Here is a 16,920-nt window from a genome sequence, read left to right on the forward strand (position 1 = left end):
ATATTTTGTATGCAATTGTATATATCCGTGTACGGTGTTGCATTCTCATATATATATATATATATATATCACACGCGCCGAAAGGAATTTGCCATACGATTTTAAGGTATCTTTCTCTCTCACTCAGCATGACTTTTAAAGTCGATTTGATATTGAATGTATGCATACAAACACTGTGCGCACGACAGAGAGAGAGAGGGAAAGAGAGCTCTTGTTTTCTCTGTATTGATGCCAGTGTATGTATGAATTGCCATATGAATTATGAAAGAGAAGAAAAAAAAAGAATTTCGACGCATGTCGGGTAGTGTACATCTGGACAATTTCACTATGAGCAACACAAACGCACTTGATACTCTGTTATTCATATCGCGTATAGCAGGCAATGCGCTTGCCGTACGATTCAGCCGATATTTCGGAAACGTTATTTTCACTTCATTTTTCCCGAGAGGATGTTATTTGTTCAGGTAGTGATATTAGAATGATATATTCAAGGTGGTTATGTGGCTTGCCAATGATGATGATGGTAATAATGATGAACTAACTAAATAGCTAATACACGAAAAAAAAAAATACTGTGCATAAATATTTATGATAGAAAAGGGCGCTTCTGTTTCATTTTGTTTCGATTTATGTTGCACTATACATATATGTGTGGTATATGCATCATTTACGTTATGACATTTGCGCATCATTTCAGTCAGTTGTAAGAGAACAAGAGAATTCAACGATTGAAATATCACAATTTTTTCTTCTCTTTTCTTCTTCCACAAAATCAATGATGTATTATTATTTACATATACAGCAAGGAAAAAAAAAGCGATCGAAAACGAAACACAGCAGAAAAAATACATAATTCACATTTTCCAAATGAATTGGAGCAAGAGAATAACCAAATGTAAGCAGAGTAAAAAAGAGGAGAGCATAAATGTTCTATGGAAAAATAATAATATCAATTGAGTTTTCAAGCGAAAATTGATCGACGAAACGTAGCAGGTTCAATTGGATTTATTTTTTTTTGTCCTTACTACATGATTCGTTCGCGGATTGACAGTGCTATTTAAACAAAAATGAAAATAAATACAAAGAAAGAAAGTCGCACACATACACAACCAACCAAGATTCTATCGTCAACTTTTCGCTTTTTTTTTTCATTTTCAACCATTTCAATAGATTCCTACAACAATCATCTATCGCCCTTTTTTCCACAAGCAAACAACTGACTTTCAATTCAATCTCTGAACTAACTGACATATTCTTAATAAAAATGTTTTCACTCAATCTGTTTACTTGGCAGGAAATTCGCGTCGAAAATTCAATTTTAATCGCATCGCAAGTGGGATCACATCATTTAATTTGAATATTTTGCTCTCACATTTGACGGCTACATTATACTTTTCGATGTTGCACACTTTTCCGATGTTGCTTCGGTTTTTCTGTCGAAACGATTCAAGATCATACAGATACGCAGTCCATTGAATGGGTTAAGTATTGAAATAATTCCAACCACCAATCAACAATGTATTTAATTTGATGTGTTCGTTCGAGCTATTTGACTTTTACGTCAAATTAAAATGAATCATCGTCTCAATGTATTCAATATATGCATTCGTCATGTTCAATTCCATTTAAGTTTGAATCGGTCAAAGCGTCAAGTTGTGCATACCTCTTAATGGTGTGATTGTGTATACAACATCTTACACCATTTAATTTTAAAAGCATGTTTAAGCACTGTACAGCATCTCCATTCTCTAACATGATATATATACATTGGTTGTGTACACATTTCGGGTAAATTTTCTTTCCCGTGAATTGACTTTTTTCGCTTTTTGAACTATTTGTTCCAGAAATTGACCCGGTTGGAATTTTTCAAATCTGATTATTGATTTAAATTGTAACATATTTTGTACATTTTAATGAGATACAAATTGGTTACATACAATTCCAAAGCAAAATTGCGAAATGTTCGTACCTACTCATGAGAAAAAAATGCGTTTTTTTTCTTCAAAAATTTAACATCGATTGGAATGTGAGTACCCATCCATCTAGAATACCATTTATTTTTTTGTCGTCGTTCATTTTCCATGATTCATTCATTATACACAGCTAATAGTCTCTGTGGCGATCTTCGGAAACGATGATTCTAACACTTTCGTTCAATGATTTAATTGATTCGTCGTGTGACTCGAAATTCAATGCATTTTAAATGCAACGATACACCAGTAATTATATGGTGTGGTCGACATTGTTTGCACATATACAGTAAAGAAGTGTAATTGTTGCTATTCTGTTGCTATTGCTGATTTTTATCCCGCTAATGTTATGCGACACCCTTCATGCACTTATCAGATATATATATATATTTTTTATCGTCATACAATGAATATATTATTGCTCGTTTATGGCACTAAAAATGCACACACGCACACATATACGCATAGCGTACATAATACGAAGTCGTTCGATTATCAGAGAATATCGTATTAAAAAAATTAATTCTCTACCTTTGCATGAATTTAATCAAGACAGACGGCTACAATGTTTTACTTAATTTTAATTTGACGCATATATAAATTCTATTCGATACTGATATGTACTGGTACTAAGTCATAACAATAAAACCGTCCTTTTTACCATATTGAGCTTGAAGGCAATTACCATTTGAAGTTGATTGAATGATATGACCTTAAATGTTCTTTGAGTTGTACAGAGATATAAGGGCTCCTTGACCAAGTTAAGCGCAGATATATAAATTAAAGTTACCTGGGCTTTGTTAAAGTAAACAAAGATTTTCCGGTAAAGCATACAATTGTAGCCAAGAGAATGAACTCTTGTTGCCAATGCTTATGTCATTAAATAGATTGAGGGGCAGTTAGAGAGAGAGTGTGTGTGTGGTTTTATGAAACACTGTTGATTTAAAGCGATCGAATATGGGACGTTGACATCTCAATCAGCTCCACAAATAACAAAATAAATCATTTACTTACCCAATAATAATAGTTTAATATCTTTGGCCGCTTGGATTCCATCTTCTTTCAGGTTTTTCTCTATTAGTTTCGATCGCGCTATAGCCGCACGCTCTTCCGCAGACGATGTGCACCCCATTTTTGGTTTTTTTTTTTATTCAATTCTAGTTAAACGCTTATTCTATTTCCGTTTTTATTTTATTTTTAGTTTTATTGTATTACTAATTCAACACGTACCGTTCTCCTTTTATTTCACTAGAAGGAGAAGAAAACAAAACACACAAAAATTGATTAGACACCATGATTATATTGAACATACACACAGAGACACTATGCAATGTGCACGCACAACTATTGTCATTATTTGTGGTTTTTTTCCCTTGTTTGTTTGTGTGAAACGATTTAGGAAATGATTTCAATTGCCACTTTGTCGATTGGTTTAGCGCCAATGTGCCAAAATGAATGGAGTCGACTCATTTGCACAAAACAATGAACATTTTATGGGGTTGAGTCATTTGATAAGACCGAAAACATGATTTCAATGAGTATCATCGGACTTTTGATGAAATTTCGAAAAGAACCAATAAAAATTGGATTTTTCGCCTATTATCGGGTAATTTATTTTATGCAGATTGAATTTTTTGAGAGAAAACATGTATTCCTTTTAACTACTTTGTACATATTTATTCAGAACGATAATTCCAACAAGAATCAAATACGGAGGAGTGAAAATACGCAAATGGATATATTTGACCACACTTTTTTTTGTTTACCTTTGATAAATCCAGTATTGAATTTCACATTGGCAATTGGGCAATTATTTTGGTCACAAGCGAATCACTCAAATTAATTAGTTGATTAATTATCAAGTTTTGGTTGACAAAAGGATTTCAGTTTTGTATTGAAAATGGTGCAAAACAACCGAAGATTCCAATTGGTTTTCAATTAGCCGGTTTTTGCTACTCCAATTACAATGCATATGTACAACATTTAATTTTATTAAGTGTTCATTGGTTGAATGAGGTGTTTATTTTTCGTTGAATTCAATTCGATCGGGAATTGGTTTGAAAAACTCATTTCGTGAAATTAATTGTCACAACAAAATTGAATATTGTTGCATTTATGTTTGGCGGCTTTTGTATACATATTTTTTTTTTTTTTTGGTTTCAATACACATTTCCAGGTGAAATTCGTAATATTTCTTTAACGATTTTGGCCACAATAAAATTAAATAAAAAAAATTATTTCGCACAGAATAGACACAATTCATCAAATGTTGTTATCAAATCAATACCTTATACTTTGGTTTGACTTGAGTTCAATTGTAAATTATATTGTGCACTGACTGTTTTTGAAACCTCAAACAAAATTTCAGACGACGAACAGCAATATTTTCGGTGTTGTTTATTTATTTTTGTTCCGCTTCTAAAGTCGTTGACTAAACTACATTACTAAATTTTCACTCTTTTTTTTCTCTTTCTCGTTTCGGAAAAGTGGTATTTATCTGTCAGTTGAACTAATCTGTAAAAAAACAAAAATGCTTTTGACTGTGTGCACTCATGATTTCCAGTGATTGTATGGATGTGCGAAAGGGACAAAATAGCATTTAAGTGCTTTTGTGTGTTGAAGTTCTTGACATTTGTACTTAAGCGGTCAATGTATGTTTTAGTTAGACAATTTGGGCGTCATATGTAAGACAATCAACAAAATACATCTGAACGTGCACCATCATCGCATCGAAGGAATTTTCGAAAAAGAAACAGAACATTTGTTTCATCCATAGCCGTTTTAAATGCTGCTTTTCATTAATATAACGAATTTTTGACTGACATGCATTAACATTTACATTAAGTATAATGATGAAATGTTCATAGTAACATTGCAACTTTGTTTTATTTTAAATCTCATTTATTGTTTTCATTTTGAAAATGTGGTGGAATATTGTGCAGAAATGCAAAAATGTCATTTTAAGTACACAAACAATATCGGAACCATTTTAAGTAGGTTTTGAGTACATTTTTGTGTTATTGACATCTGCACTTAACATTGTATATCAATAAGTGATGTATCATTTGAATGTATTTTTCTGTAAAAATAATAATAATAATAATAATAACATGTTAATTTCACGAAAACGGTTTTCATTTTATTAACGAGATATGATACGATATTGAAGAGTACAAATTATGGTTTTGATTTTTTTGGTAATGAACCAAATGCAGATATTACAGTTCCTTTTGTACCAGTTATGCTAGTCGTTATTAAACCAGATGATTTGATAACATTTGCTTGTTGAATTGCCACTGCACTTGGTGCTGGTTGATCCCATTTGGATTTTCTGCAATTGAATATCAACACATTTTTATATCGTTTTTAATGAACATGTTTTCGCTCTTCTCTCTTCTCACTTACCGTTTCTTTGCATCCTCTTCAGCTTTTTTTGTCTTAACATGTACCTAAGGGGAGAATCACAAAAGGAAAGAATAAAATTTAAAATAATCGATAAGTAATCGGAGAATAATCGAAAAATAATCGGAAACATATAATGAAAAAATTGCAAAGCAATAGCCACAACAACAATAATGTCCAGCAATTGCTTTAAATTGAGATTTGGTAGTTGTAATCGCGATTCTGTGGAAGAGAATAAAAAAAATACTAGCTTACTATAGAATAGTACTTCTGGGTCTGCTGGTCACTACCTAGATACATACAATAACAGAAAAACAAACAATGAACATAAATTGCAGTAGATGAAATTAAATGAAAGCAATGAAATTGATTCGAATTGAAACATACCCCCCCGGGAACGACCGCAGATACATTTCTTTAACTTTATGCTAAAGTTAACTTCTGTTGCCGGAAAGAATACGATTGTGGACCGGTTCGTAGTTTGGGCAAAATAGAAACTGAACGATACAAATTCGATACGATAGAATTAAAATTCATTTCACAATGAAGAAAATGCAATGCAAAAAAAACTTACCGATCCTTTGTATTTATATTTTCCGGGTTCTGACATCGTTGTGGTCGGTTTGTGAACGATTACCAGTGTAAGAACTAAAAATGTGTCCATATTCTTCTTCGACATTTGATGTGTTGGATTTATTGTTCCTGCCAATGAATGAATGTTCAAACAAAAAAAAATATTTAAAAAAAAATCTTAAAAAAAGATTCAATTGCATATCGTAGTCAAAGTGGGCTTTGAAAAATCATGAGAAACTTCGTCGCACTATTGGCTAACGGTACCCGTAATCCAATGTGCGCAATGATGAATTTCATGATTTAACATGATTTTGTATTGTGTTCAATGTGTTTCTCTCTATCTCAATCTAATTCTACGATGTAGTCAATATCAGAGAATATACTAAGCATAGATATATATCCTGGATATTTTGTCAGTATCCGATATTCATTGGAGCCAGACTTTGAAATAGAGTAAAAACAATAGAAGTTATTGTTATAGTGATTGTAGTAATGTAAATGGTTTTATACTTAGACCTATAACAATCACTTCTATTGTTCTCACTCCATTATAATGTCTGGCTGCGATAAATATCGGATACTCACAAAATATCCCGGATATATATCTATGCTCAGTATATGCTCTGGTCAATATTAAAAAAATCAATCTAAAAAACATTCAATTGCATATCGTTGTTTGAAAAATCATAAGAAACTGCGTCGTACTATTGGCTAACGGTACCCGTAATCCAATGTGCGCAATGATGAAATTCATGATTTAACATGACTTTGTATTGTGTTCAATGTGTTTCTCTCTATCTCAATCTAATTCTAGCATGCAGTCAATTTTTTGTAAAAAATTCGAAAATTATGTTTAATATTATATTTTAAAATAATACTTACCGAACACTTTTTTTGGAAAAACCGACAAAAATCCAATTCGAGAGAATATTACACTTTCAATGCAAACTGAAAATTTATGCGCAGCAATTTTAGTTCTTACACTGATGATGGTTCAAGACGATGTGACTTGTTGCCGGCTTGTTGGTTTGAAATGTCACAGTCAAATACACTCTCACACCAACACATTCAAATCGCTTTGTCGTTGACAGTGGCCGATATTGAACAGCGAATGCGTTAGCTACTATGCAAAATATGACAATTGTTACCCGAATGTGATTTCTTGTTGCTGTTGATACAGTTTTCGTTTATCCGTTTGCGTCGCCATGTTGTCGTCGTTGTGACGATGTTCCGATGCAATGCTACTGTGTGTACAACATTGATTCTTTGTGTGTTGTTCTCTCCACTGCTACTACCAAATCTCAATTTTTCGTCAGCAATCTGTTATATGCTGTTGTGACTTTTGTTTCTTTTGTATGTTTTCTCTTACATTCTAATGGTTTCCCAATCATCTATCACTCACTTATTCATCCACACACACACTCTCTCTCTCTCTTTTTATTTCACATAGATTCAATTTCCATCATCGTCATTTGACAATCTCATACGTAATACATATATTACAATTAATGACGATAATCGAAACTAATCGAAGAATAATCGCAAAACAATCAATAATAATTAATAAGTAATTTTTAAGTGATTTGCCCCTCGCATGTACCATATCCGTTTTGCTAAACTCTTTTTCCCGTTTGTCCATTTCAGTTTTTTGTACTTTTGCCAATTCTTCATAATAAAATGATTCTTTATCTGAAAAAAAAAGGCGAACACCAAATATATTACATGATTTACATGATGGTGACGGTGTCACCGGATAAAACATATTATAAATCATAAATAAACATACTTGTCCATTGCATTGGATCATAAATTTCGGGTGGATAATTTGTGCCCAGTTCGTCGATATCACAATATTGAATAAGCTTTTCATAAATGCTTGGATTTCGAAATTCTTTTCGCTCCTGTATCAATTTATTCATGTTCATATTTTGTGTTTTCATTTTCTCGTACATTTTGTTGATCTTCTCTTGTAATTCTTGTGGGCACTTGCCTTTTGGTTCTGGTGGCAATGCAAAACCATATTCAGCAACACGATCTCGTTTCACTTCATTGGTCGGTTCTACGTTTTCATTATTTTCACCGAATTCAGTTTCTGCTTCGCGATCGGATGTTTCCATTTCGATGTCCTCATGCGTCGGCGAATCGTCGTCATTATCATCGTCTGATATGACTGTGTCATCGTGATAGCTAACAAGACGTAAACCAGATTTTGCTTTTGACGGTGTTGAATTCACTGATCGTGTTTTGACCGGAGTTGTTGGTTTTGACGATGCTGGAAATATTACCTTTAAATTGATTGAACCAAAAAACAAAAAAAATCATTAGTATCAAAATATTTTCGGGCACCAAAAAACGCATTTGAACTTACTTGGGATTCGCTGGACTCTTCTGTTCGCGGGCTATTGTCATCGGAATCGTGACCCTCTTCATTCTCTGAATCTGTGTAATTTGCTGTAAGTGATGCTAAAGCCGATGGATTTTTCGACATGGTTTCCAATTTGAATGAACTAAATAATTGCTATTTAATAATTTATTTGCCCTGGACAATGGAATGCCACAATTTTCGATTGTTTTCTTTGCACTGAAAACAACAAGGCCAATACAACGAAGCAACAAACGTTTGGAAAACGCGAGAATTGTTATTTTGACATTTTGACAGTTGGCGTTCGTGATATTGTGTCGCCATCTCGAGATGAACATTGTATTTATTGTCAGCACAATTTTTTGCCGTTTGAATTGAAAATATCCCAAAGAATTGCAATTTCTTACAAAAAAAAAAACAATCGAAATAAATGAATATAAAATATTTGTCTGGCAATGATACAAATGATACAAATGAAAGCTAACATTCAAGTTATATCCATATCAACTGTATTTATTTTCAGAAATTTTAAATTTTGTGGTGCATACAATGGTAATACCAAAAGTGGGTAATTTTCGTGCGATAAAATGCAACCATATGGAATGGAAAACCGATGTTGCCATTGACTATATGTTTGTGTTGTCGCTCAACAAGAGGGATATTTTTTCAATGCCCATTGTGATGTGATAAAAGTGACAGCATGAAAACACTTCATCATATCGTTTGAATTTGCGCAAAAGAGACGAAACATATGTATTTGCAGCAGTAGCTTTGTTACCTATAGATTTTGTGTTGTTGTTTTTTTTTCTTCATCTGTTCATCATGTATACGTTGTGAGCGAGCACATTATTTTCTATACAAAAGCAGTATATGCAAGACAATTCGTGTGTGCACATTGATTTGTAGGGCCATAACACTAAATGAACGGGTGAGCTGAGCAAAACTGAAGTATATTTCATACGCAATAAGCATAGAAACATTGGGACAGAGTGAGAAATACGTACGTAACGATTGAGAGACAGGCTGTTTTGGTGTGGTTGACTGTGTGTTAGTTAGTGTTGTATGTTTCACTCTGGATGAAGTTTAGTTTTCATTTGTATGTGCATCACAGTTACACAAAGAAATACGAGCAAAAACTGAATCTCATCAATATAAAAAAAAAAAAAAAATTATAAATGGCTGACAAACAACAACGTTTACATCAAGTGTAGTGATGAAATTTTCAAAGTAATATTCAATTCAAAGGCAAGCGATAAAAAACAATTATAGAAAAAGTGAGAACAATTTGACAACAATGGATGCAACGTATATTCCAACCGAAAAAGATATGTCTGGTCAGCCAGTGGATCGTCTAAAATTATTATATCCAAATGTTGATGAAAATTTGACGCCACTACCTCGATCATGGAGCTCACAAGAGAAGTGTATTACGATTGGACTGACCCAAAATAATTTACGTGTTCATTACAAAGGTTTTTATGCAACATTAATTCATATTTTGTTTGTTTTATCTTGTATATCTCAATTGTCATTTCTTGTGCTGTTTGCTGAGTTTTGTTGTGTCGTTTTTTTTATTTCTCTTCCTCTTCTCTTCTTCTTCTGTCATTTGACGCATTTTTTGCGAGATGTGTGTGCCACATTCCAAATACTCCTATAAATATATAAATACAGAATATTGGCTACTCTGTCAGTAATTTTACCCGCATCATGAAATAAACAATAAATCCATTCGTGAGAAAATTTAAATGAAAAAAATTGAATTAAACGGTGTTTTACCTAATACTTGACATTGCATTACAATTGATTGAATACATTAAAGCACACGAAAATCTTTTGATCAATTTAAAATAAAGGTCAAAACGGAAAACAATACAAAGGAGCATGAAAATCACACACAAAACAAAGGCTCAAGTGTACGTTCTGTCACGAAAATATATCTGTGTCTTTATTGGGTTGGATAAAAAAAAAATCAACAATCAAGTGCTGTTACGAAAATATCGAAGAAGTGAACACCTATAACAAACACATTTTCCGAATGACCATTATGTAGTTGTTTGTTTTAATAATTTATTTATTTATGAGAGAATTTTAAATACGTAAATTATAACGACAAAAAAAGACCCAGAACGAGACAAGAAAGGAAAAATGGACGGAAAGATACAGAAGTACAAAAAAAATGAGCTCTCTTTCTCTCCCTCTCTATCAGCTGATTTTCATCAAAACGCGCATCGAATGTTGTCGTTGTTGTCGTTGCTGTACAAGGTTTTTGTATTAACGCTCACGCTCACTTTTTTTTTGTATTATTGTGTTTGATTTTACTAGGTTTGTTTTTGGCTTTTGAAAATATAAATTTGTTGTTGTTGTTTTTTTGTCTAATGATTTAGTTGTTGTTGTTTTTTTTGCCATAAGTGAGCGTTCATTTTTTGCGCACTTGCTTTCAATTTATTTTCATTTCGTTTCCGTGTAATAAATTATCCAAAATTAATGAAAAAAACAAAATTTACGAAATTTCGCGATTCATGTTACAAAAAAAATTGCGATTTAAAAATCGTGCGCAAATGCCTTTCTTTGTGCTGAACAAAATGAGCACAAGCAGCAGCAGCAGCAGCAGTAGCAATAACAACAACAATAATAATAAAATCTCACTACCAACAACAGTTATGTGAGCACACAAGTGTAAAATTCGTGTGCATGAAGTGTGTGTAGCAGCAGATGAGTCTGCAGTAAAATAGAAGAAAAAAAACAGTGTGATAGACACACTCACATACACATTCACACAGTCAAGAGCACCAGCGTGTTCGTTTCGAAAAGAGAGTCTTAAGGTGGACACTTATCCTGATATAAAATGGTTATTTTGTCACAAAATCTATGCAAAAAGCAATGATTAGAGTATACGGCATGTACTCCCTAAAAAATTAATGAACTTACCTTTATATATATGTCATATTTTCCTAAGCTAATTCAAACGATATTTATACATGAGCCAAAAAGCATTTTGATTAAAATGAAAATTCATAAACATGACTTTTGCTGTTCCAGATGATTTTCGCAATCGTTTTTTTTTTGTTATTTCAAATCGATTTTCTTCGGTAATTTTTAAGAATTTGCTTTATTACAGTAAAATATGAGTAGATGAACAGAGGTGGGAAGGGAACAGAGACTAATAAATACAGTAAAAGATCAGACATTGCCAAAGCTACAAGTTTAATTGAAATATTTTGTAATTATCGCTTTGACGGGACTACTTCAATTAACCTTCTGATGGAAGAACTTCTGAAGAGAAAAGAGAGAGACAAATAAAATAAATCTGTTCTTTTGCATTTGGCTTTCTGTATTAAAGAGTCAATTGTTCAAAATATTTATTGTAACTTGATTCATGCAAAAATATTTTAACTTATGTTTCATATTAGAAGATGTATTGTCTTCGATTCGGATGAATCATTATGAATATCGTTCAATCAATTAAAAATCAACAAATCAATGTGAATGTAAATGGTGTTATGTTTGTTGATATTTTTTTAAATCATTTCTTGGTTGATTAAATATCTCGTTCAAATATGCATGCAGTGATGACAAGGATCTTTTTTGTCAATCACATTGATTGTCGAATCGATAAACCTCAGAAAAAATATTTCAATCGCCGCAATCCAATGTGAGCGATAAAGTGAAAAAAAAAAAGAATATATATGTATATGTGATATATAGAATGTTTCCTTTTATTGAATGCATAAGCGGCAGCCATGCATGTTATAGTAAAGGCACATTATTTTGTCTATAGTCAATTTATTATGGGTTAAAGTTTCGGTCTATCGATTTCAATGAGCTGACACACACAAAGAGAGAGAAAGAGGGACAAAATAGTTAGCTCATCGAATGCGCGATATAACAAATAAAATCGAATGCAGAACTCAGAAATCTGATTCCGAATTTGAAAAAAAAAACCTCACAATGAATAGTTTGAATGAATAAATGATTTCGTACACTTTTGCTTTCAAACGCACAATAAATGAAGTGGAAAAATGAAAGGCAAATGATCCAAACCGATACAATATTCAATCGAAAATTCATTGGTTTCTTATTGGATTTTTTTCTCTCTGACACATAGGTATTGGAAAATCACATAGTGATGCTGCTTCCGTACGTACACCATATCCGATCCCGGCAGCTTGTGGCCTGTATTATTTCGAAGTAAAAATCATATCGAAAGGTCGCGACGGTTACATGGGCATCGGTTTAACCGCACAGAATTTCAAAGCAAATCGACTACCCGGCTGGGATAAACAATCATATGGCTATCATGGTGATGATGGCAATTCGTTCTCATCGTCTGGCAATGGTAAAACTGAGGGGCAAATCACTTAAAAATTACTTTTTAATTATTATTGATTGTTTTACGATTATTTTTCGATTAGTTTCGATTATTTTAAATTTTATTCTTTTCTTTTGTGATTCTCCCCTTAGGTAAAACATACGGACCAACATTTACCACCGACGACATTATCGGCTGTGGCGTTAATTTAGTTACAAATACATGTTTCTACACGAAAAATGGTCACAATCTTGGCGTCGCATTTCACGATTTACCGGTACGATTATTTCGATTATTGTGCATTTTTTAAGTGCATTTGTATTGTTTACCAAATTGATTGAATTATTTTTGTTTTCATTTTGTCTTTCATTGCAGTCAAAATTATATCCAACAGTTGGTCTACAGACGCCCGGCGAAATTGTTGACGCAAATTTTGGGCAACAACCGTTTATGTTCGATATCGAAGATATGCTTAAAGAATTGAGAGAGTCAACAAAAGCTTCCATACTAAAGTTTCCACTGCCCGATGATCAGGGCGATTGGACTATAATCTTAAATAAGTTCGTTGATATTCAAAATCCATATCGGAAAATCAACTAATTCATCTACTTTTACACATTTAGAATGGTTTCATCATATTTAGTTCATCATGGCTATAGTTCGACAGCTGAATCATTTGCAAAAGCAACCGAACAAAATATCGTTGAAGAGATGACTTCAATAAAAACTCGTCAAAGTAATAGAATAGAGAGATTTTTTTTTTTTCAAGACATTTTGGCATCGATGCATTTTCTCTTATTCATAATTTTTTCTTCAAATAATTTGAATGTTTTAGAAATCTTGAAGCTGGTCATGGGCGGTCGAATGGGTATTGCAATCGAGCACACACTTCGTTCCTATCCCGGTTTATTAGAAAACAATCAAAATCTATTGTTCATGTTAAAGTGCAGACAATTTGTTGAAATGGTAAACGGATCTGATTTTGAGGTGAGTAACACCTATAAATTAAATTGTATTTCGATATCAAATGATTTTACAATATGTGTTGGTTTGTTTCTTTTTCCCTCTCCGTCAGAATGGCATATCTCGTTCAACAAGCAATCCAGTCCAAACGTCAGTGATTCAATCAACGAAATCCTATCAAAATGGATCACAAACAAACAACAATAACGGTATAAACAATAACGCAAACAATATAAATAATAACATCGGTCCCCTAATCAGCGAGTCATCAACCACAATGAACGACAACCCCGACATTAATAACATTGAGTAAGCATTATTCATCGTTTGAAAAAAATGTGTCATTTTACTATTTAAATGTGTATATATGGCACCAAGTATGTCCTTGAAAATTGATTGATTTTTTATTTTTCGATTTTTTTTTAGTAATTTTTCGGCGACAAACAATTTAGAACATCTATGCGAACCATTAAAAAATAATTGCAATCACGATGACGTTCAATTGAATAACCAAATAAACACAGCAAATAACAACGATTTCAGCAGTGATGTTGAAATGGAAAATGGTCATAACGTAACGAATGGTATGTCATATTTGTTGTTTTTGGAAAATAGAACCGAAAAAAGCACCCATTATTGATAGTAATGAATTGATGATTTTTTTGCGTCACAGGTAACAGCCATAAAAATGGAACCGATATCAACATCAACCATACATCAATAGACACGGACGAAGATATGGGTACATATAATTTGGTTTTTCATTTTGTTTACATTAATAATGACGATTTGTATTTTCATCCCAAATATAGACGTGGACCTGATACCAAATAGAAAGACGAGCAAATCAGGTGTTGAACGAATGCTCGAATTCGGTCGTGAGCTATTTCAGATGAGCCAACGACTGGAAAAGGAAAATGGAGTAAATGAAACAAATCGCAAAATGTTAGAAGTAAGCGATGAAATGTCACTTATTCATTGCCTTTCATTTAACAAATAACACGAATCTTCTTACAGGATGCATTTAGTTTGTTAGCTTATTCAAATCCTTGGTCTAGTCCGATGGGATGGCAGTTATGTCCTTCACGGCGTGAAATTGTTTGTGCTGCATTAAACTCTGCCATATTAGGTAATAATTAAATATAAAAAATATCGATCGATTACCGATCCCAGATGAAAATGTTTGTCCATCAAATTGTACTAATTATTACATAATTTTCTATTCTCTATTCGATTAGAATCATTAAACTACTCATGGCGGCCACCGTTAGAAGTGTGTGTGGCACATGCCTGCGAATTATTGCACCTAATGGCGAGCTCGTCAATCGGTAGCTGTGCATTTGCCAGTATCGATTCCATCTTGGATGCATCTCAATGACCGTCGTTATTCGCTGTTGTTGCTTAGATTGATGTTTTTGTATTCAAAACGAAAAAATAAAATAAAATAAAATATAAAATAATGATTAAAGAAAAATAATAATGCCGCTACAGTGTGAAAATGTGAAAACAACTAAAGCATATTATTTTCTATTGACAACATAAAAAAAGAGAAAAACAATATGAATAAGATGAAAGGAGGAGCAATTTAATGGATATAAAAACAAGGATTTAAATATTTGTATCATTATGCATAGATTTTTTTAAAATTCTAACATATTTTTTTTCTAATTCGTTGAATTCAAAGAAATTTAAGAAGTGACAAGAAAAACTCAATATTTCGTGAACATGTGTTTAAAATGACAAAACAAAAATGAAATACCAGAAACTTCTTCATATTATTATAGTTGTATTGATTTGAGCGTTGAACAAAACAAAAATACGTTTACTTAGATAAAAGAAACAAATAAACAAACAAAATGTGTTTAGTCTAGCCACATTCTCCCACTTTTTTCTTCGCTTTACATGGTTAGTGTACCTAATTATGAAATAGTTTTTGCAAAACTCGATAGATTTTTATTTTCATTTGAATCACATGCGAAAAAAATATCACACGATTAGAGATCGACTACATAAAATCGGAAAACGTTTATTATTTCTTTTTTTAAAAAAATTCGACAACAAATTGTGAAAACACAAAATTCAAAACGAAAAGAAAAACAACCATTTTGGACGAAAAATATGATAAACTACTTTAAAAATCTTATTATTATTTATTTGTTTTCTTTTGACTTGTTTCAATATTTACCAAAATGTATAAAACCGATTTGCAAAGAATGTTTTTTGTTTGATGAAAAAATTATTATTAAAAAAAAAATAGAAACAAAATAAAAATGACAACGAAAACTATCAGAACAAAAAGTAAATGAGAAATATTTTTGAATCAATAAATGTCTTTCTCATCTTCATCGTCAGAATGATTGGTTTTAATTATGTGGATATTTTTTTTTGTGTGGCGAAAAATGTGTGTGCTTTTTTGTGATTTCTCAAGGCAATCGTACGCGTCATTGTTTACCGACAATTACTTGTTCGTTCCGATTTCGGAAATAAAGAGCAAAATCTGCCGAATTGCCGTTATTTAACATTAAAACACTTGGCCGTATTACGCAATACAGATCACAGTTCCGCTTAATTAACATATTTTTATTAAACAAAGAAAAAATCACGAGCGATTTCCGATGGCAAAGTGCACAATAGACAAGTTCAAATTACGTATTTAATCTAGAGACAAACCATTTTTAATTTTCAAGATATTGTCAATGACAATGATCATACACAAAACACTACATAAATAACATTTGTTGACAATATAGAAACTCATTTTCGAGTTAAGAAACTGATGAAAAAACACACCCATTTTAAATTAAAAATAATGTTCATAGGATTTTGGTCTCATTTCATCTTTCCCGTTGGAGAGATGACATCCATTGTATACAACCACACATACGCATATGAATTGAATCGAAAGCCAAAAAAACATGAGAAAGTTTGAAAGAAAAACACTGTGACATTGATTTATGTGTAAATTATTTAGACATTTTGGTGTGTTTTTTTTTAATTAGAAAATATGTAGCGCTTAAATGAGATGAAAATCAGAATTTTCCTTAATCTAAAATCGAATAGGTAAACTACACGAACACTTTCCCTCTTTCTTAAATGGTTAAAAAACAAACAAACACACACACACATTAACAACACAACGGACGCAAGAAAAGCTAAACACACACACACACGTAAATGTGCGGTTTACTTTAATAATTATTGGGTAAACAATAACCAACAAAACTAAACTGAACTCATATATTACGTTGAAAAAGTAAATTAATAGATTAAAATTTAAATAAAGAACAAAACACAAAATGTGCATAATACTATGCAATTATAACGTATTGTAAGAAAATAAT

The 16,920-nt window shown here is 32.2% G+C and overlaps 3 protein-coding genes across 6 annotated transcripts in view; 1 reads left to right on the plus strand and 2 right to left on the minus strand.

The window, feature by feature from the left end:
* Nucleotides 1-4,527, minus strand: part of LOC116338929 (G protein alpha o subunit) — a 43,917-nt gene extending 39,390 nt beyond the window's left edge. Inside the window, exons 1-2 of one of the 2 annotated variants that reach the window (XM_031764507.1) lie at nt 4,258-4,527; nt 2,985-3,218 (exon numbers count right to left, since the gene is read on the minus strand). In XM_031764507.1, the coding sequence (XP_031620367.1) occupies nt 2,985-3,102 (118 nt within the window). In that variant the 5' untranslated portion in view covers nt 3,103-3,218; nt 4,258-4,527. Of the gene's footprint in view, nt 1-2,984; nt 3,219-3,736; nt 4,078-4,257 lie in introns of those variants that run through there. The other variant, XM_031764508.1, reaches the window with a different exon arrangement.
* Nucleotides 4,528-5,087: 560 nt separating this feature from the next.
* On the minus strand, nt 5,088-8,594 carry LOC116338423 (SAP30-binding protein). 3 transcript variants are annotated; one of them, XR_004200892.1, is made up of 6 exons: nt 6,828-7,527; nt 5,947-6,074; nt 5,760-5,869; nt 5,628-5,662; nt 5,376-5,419; nt 5,228-5,301 (listed from the first exon to the last, which is right to left on the minus strand). XR_004200892.1 is itself a non-coding variant. In XM_031763653.1 (5 exons), the coding sequence occupies exons 1-5, from the start codon at nt 8,431-8,433 to the stop codon at nt 5,148-5,150; spliced, it is 906 nt and encodes a 301-aa protein (XP_031619513.1). In that variant the 5' UTR covers nt 8,434-8,594; the 3' UTR covers nt 5,088-5,147. The 3 variants fall into 3 exon arrangements, 1 of the variants encoding a protein (XP_031619513.1); XM_031763653.1 differs by lacking the exons at nt 5,628-5,662; nt 5,760-5,869; nt 5,947-6,074; nt 6,828-7,527 and adding exons at nt 7,546-7,634; nt 7,732-8,230; nt 8,314-8,594 and having other exon boundaries at nt 5,088-5,301; XR_004200893.1 differs by lacking the exon at nt 5,760-5,869 and having other exon boundaries at nt 6,828-7,529.
* A 539-nt stretch (nt 8,595-9,133) lies between these two features.
* On the plus strand, nt 9,134-16,826 carry LOC116338422 (ran-binding proteins 9/10 homolog). The gene is made up of 12 exons (XM_031763652.1): nt 9,134-9,779; nt 12,413-12,643; nt 12,769-12,893; nt 12,992-13,176; nt 13,240-13,352; nt 13,452-13,603; nt 13,692-13,888; nt 14,006-14,163; nt 14,253-14,321; nt 14,392-14,531; nt 14,597-14,708; nt 14,818-16,826. The coding sequence occupies exons 1-12, from the start codon at nt 9,602-9,604 to the stop codon at nt 14,955-14,957; spliced, it is 1,800 nt and encodes a 599-aa protein (XP_031619512.1). The 5' UTR covers nt 9,134-9,601; the 3' UTR covers nt 14,958-16,826.
* The last annotated feature ends 94 nt before the right edge of the window (nt 16,827-16,920 follow it).

Source organism: Contarinia nasturtii, unplaced genomic scaffold (genome assembly GCF_009176525.2).
Source record: "Contarinia nasturtii isolate CC-2019 unplaced genomic scaffold, AAFC_CNas_1.1 Cnas_scaffold_414, whole genome shotgun sequence".
Taxonomy (NCBI): Eukaryota; Metazoa; Arthropoda; class Insecta; order Diptera; family Cecidomyiidae; genus Contarinia; species Contarinia nasturtii.

Bases quoted from the DNA above. Each gene is read 5' to 3' on its own strand.
- LOC116338422 (XM_031763652.1), top strand. From the start codon at position 9,602: ATGGATGCAACGTATATTCCAACCGAAAAAGATATGTCTGGTCAGCCA. The intron at 13,353-13,451 runs GTAATAGAATAG...TGAATGTTTTAG, and splicing joins TTCAATAAAAACTCGTCAAA to AAATCTTGAAGCTGGTCATG. The intron at 14,164-14,252 runs GTATGTCATATT...TTTGCGTCACAG, and splicing joins TGGTCATAACGTAACGAATG to GTAACAGCCATAAAAATGGA.
- LOC116338423 (XM_031763653.1), bottom strand. From the start codon at position 8,433: ATGTCGAAAAATCCATCGGCTTTAGCATCACTTACAGCAAATTACACA. The intron at 7,635-7,731 runs GTATGTTTATTT...TTTTTTTTTCAG, and splicing joins TGATCCAATGCAATGGACAA to ATAAAGAATCATTTTATTAT. The intron at 5,420-7,545 runs GTACATGCGAGG...TTCTCCCCTTAG, and splicing joins AGTTTAGCAAAACGGATATG to GTACATGTTAAGACAAAAAA.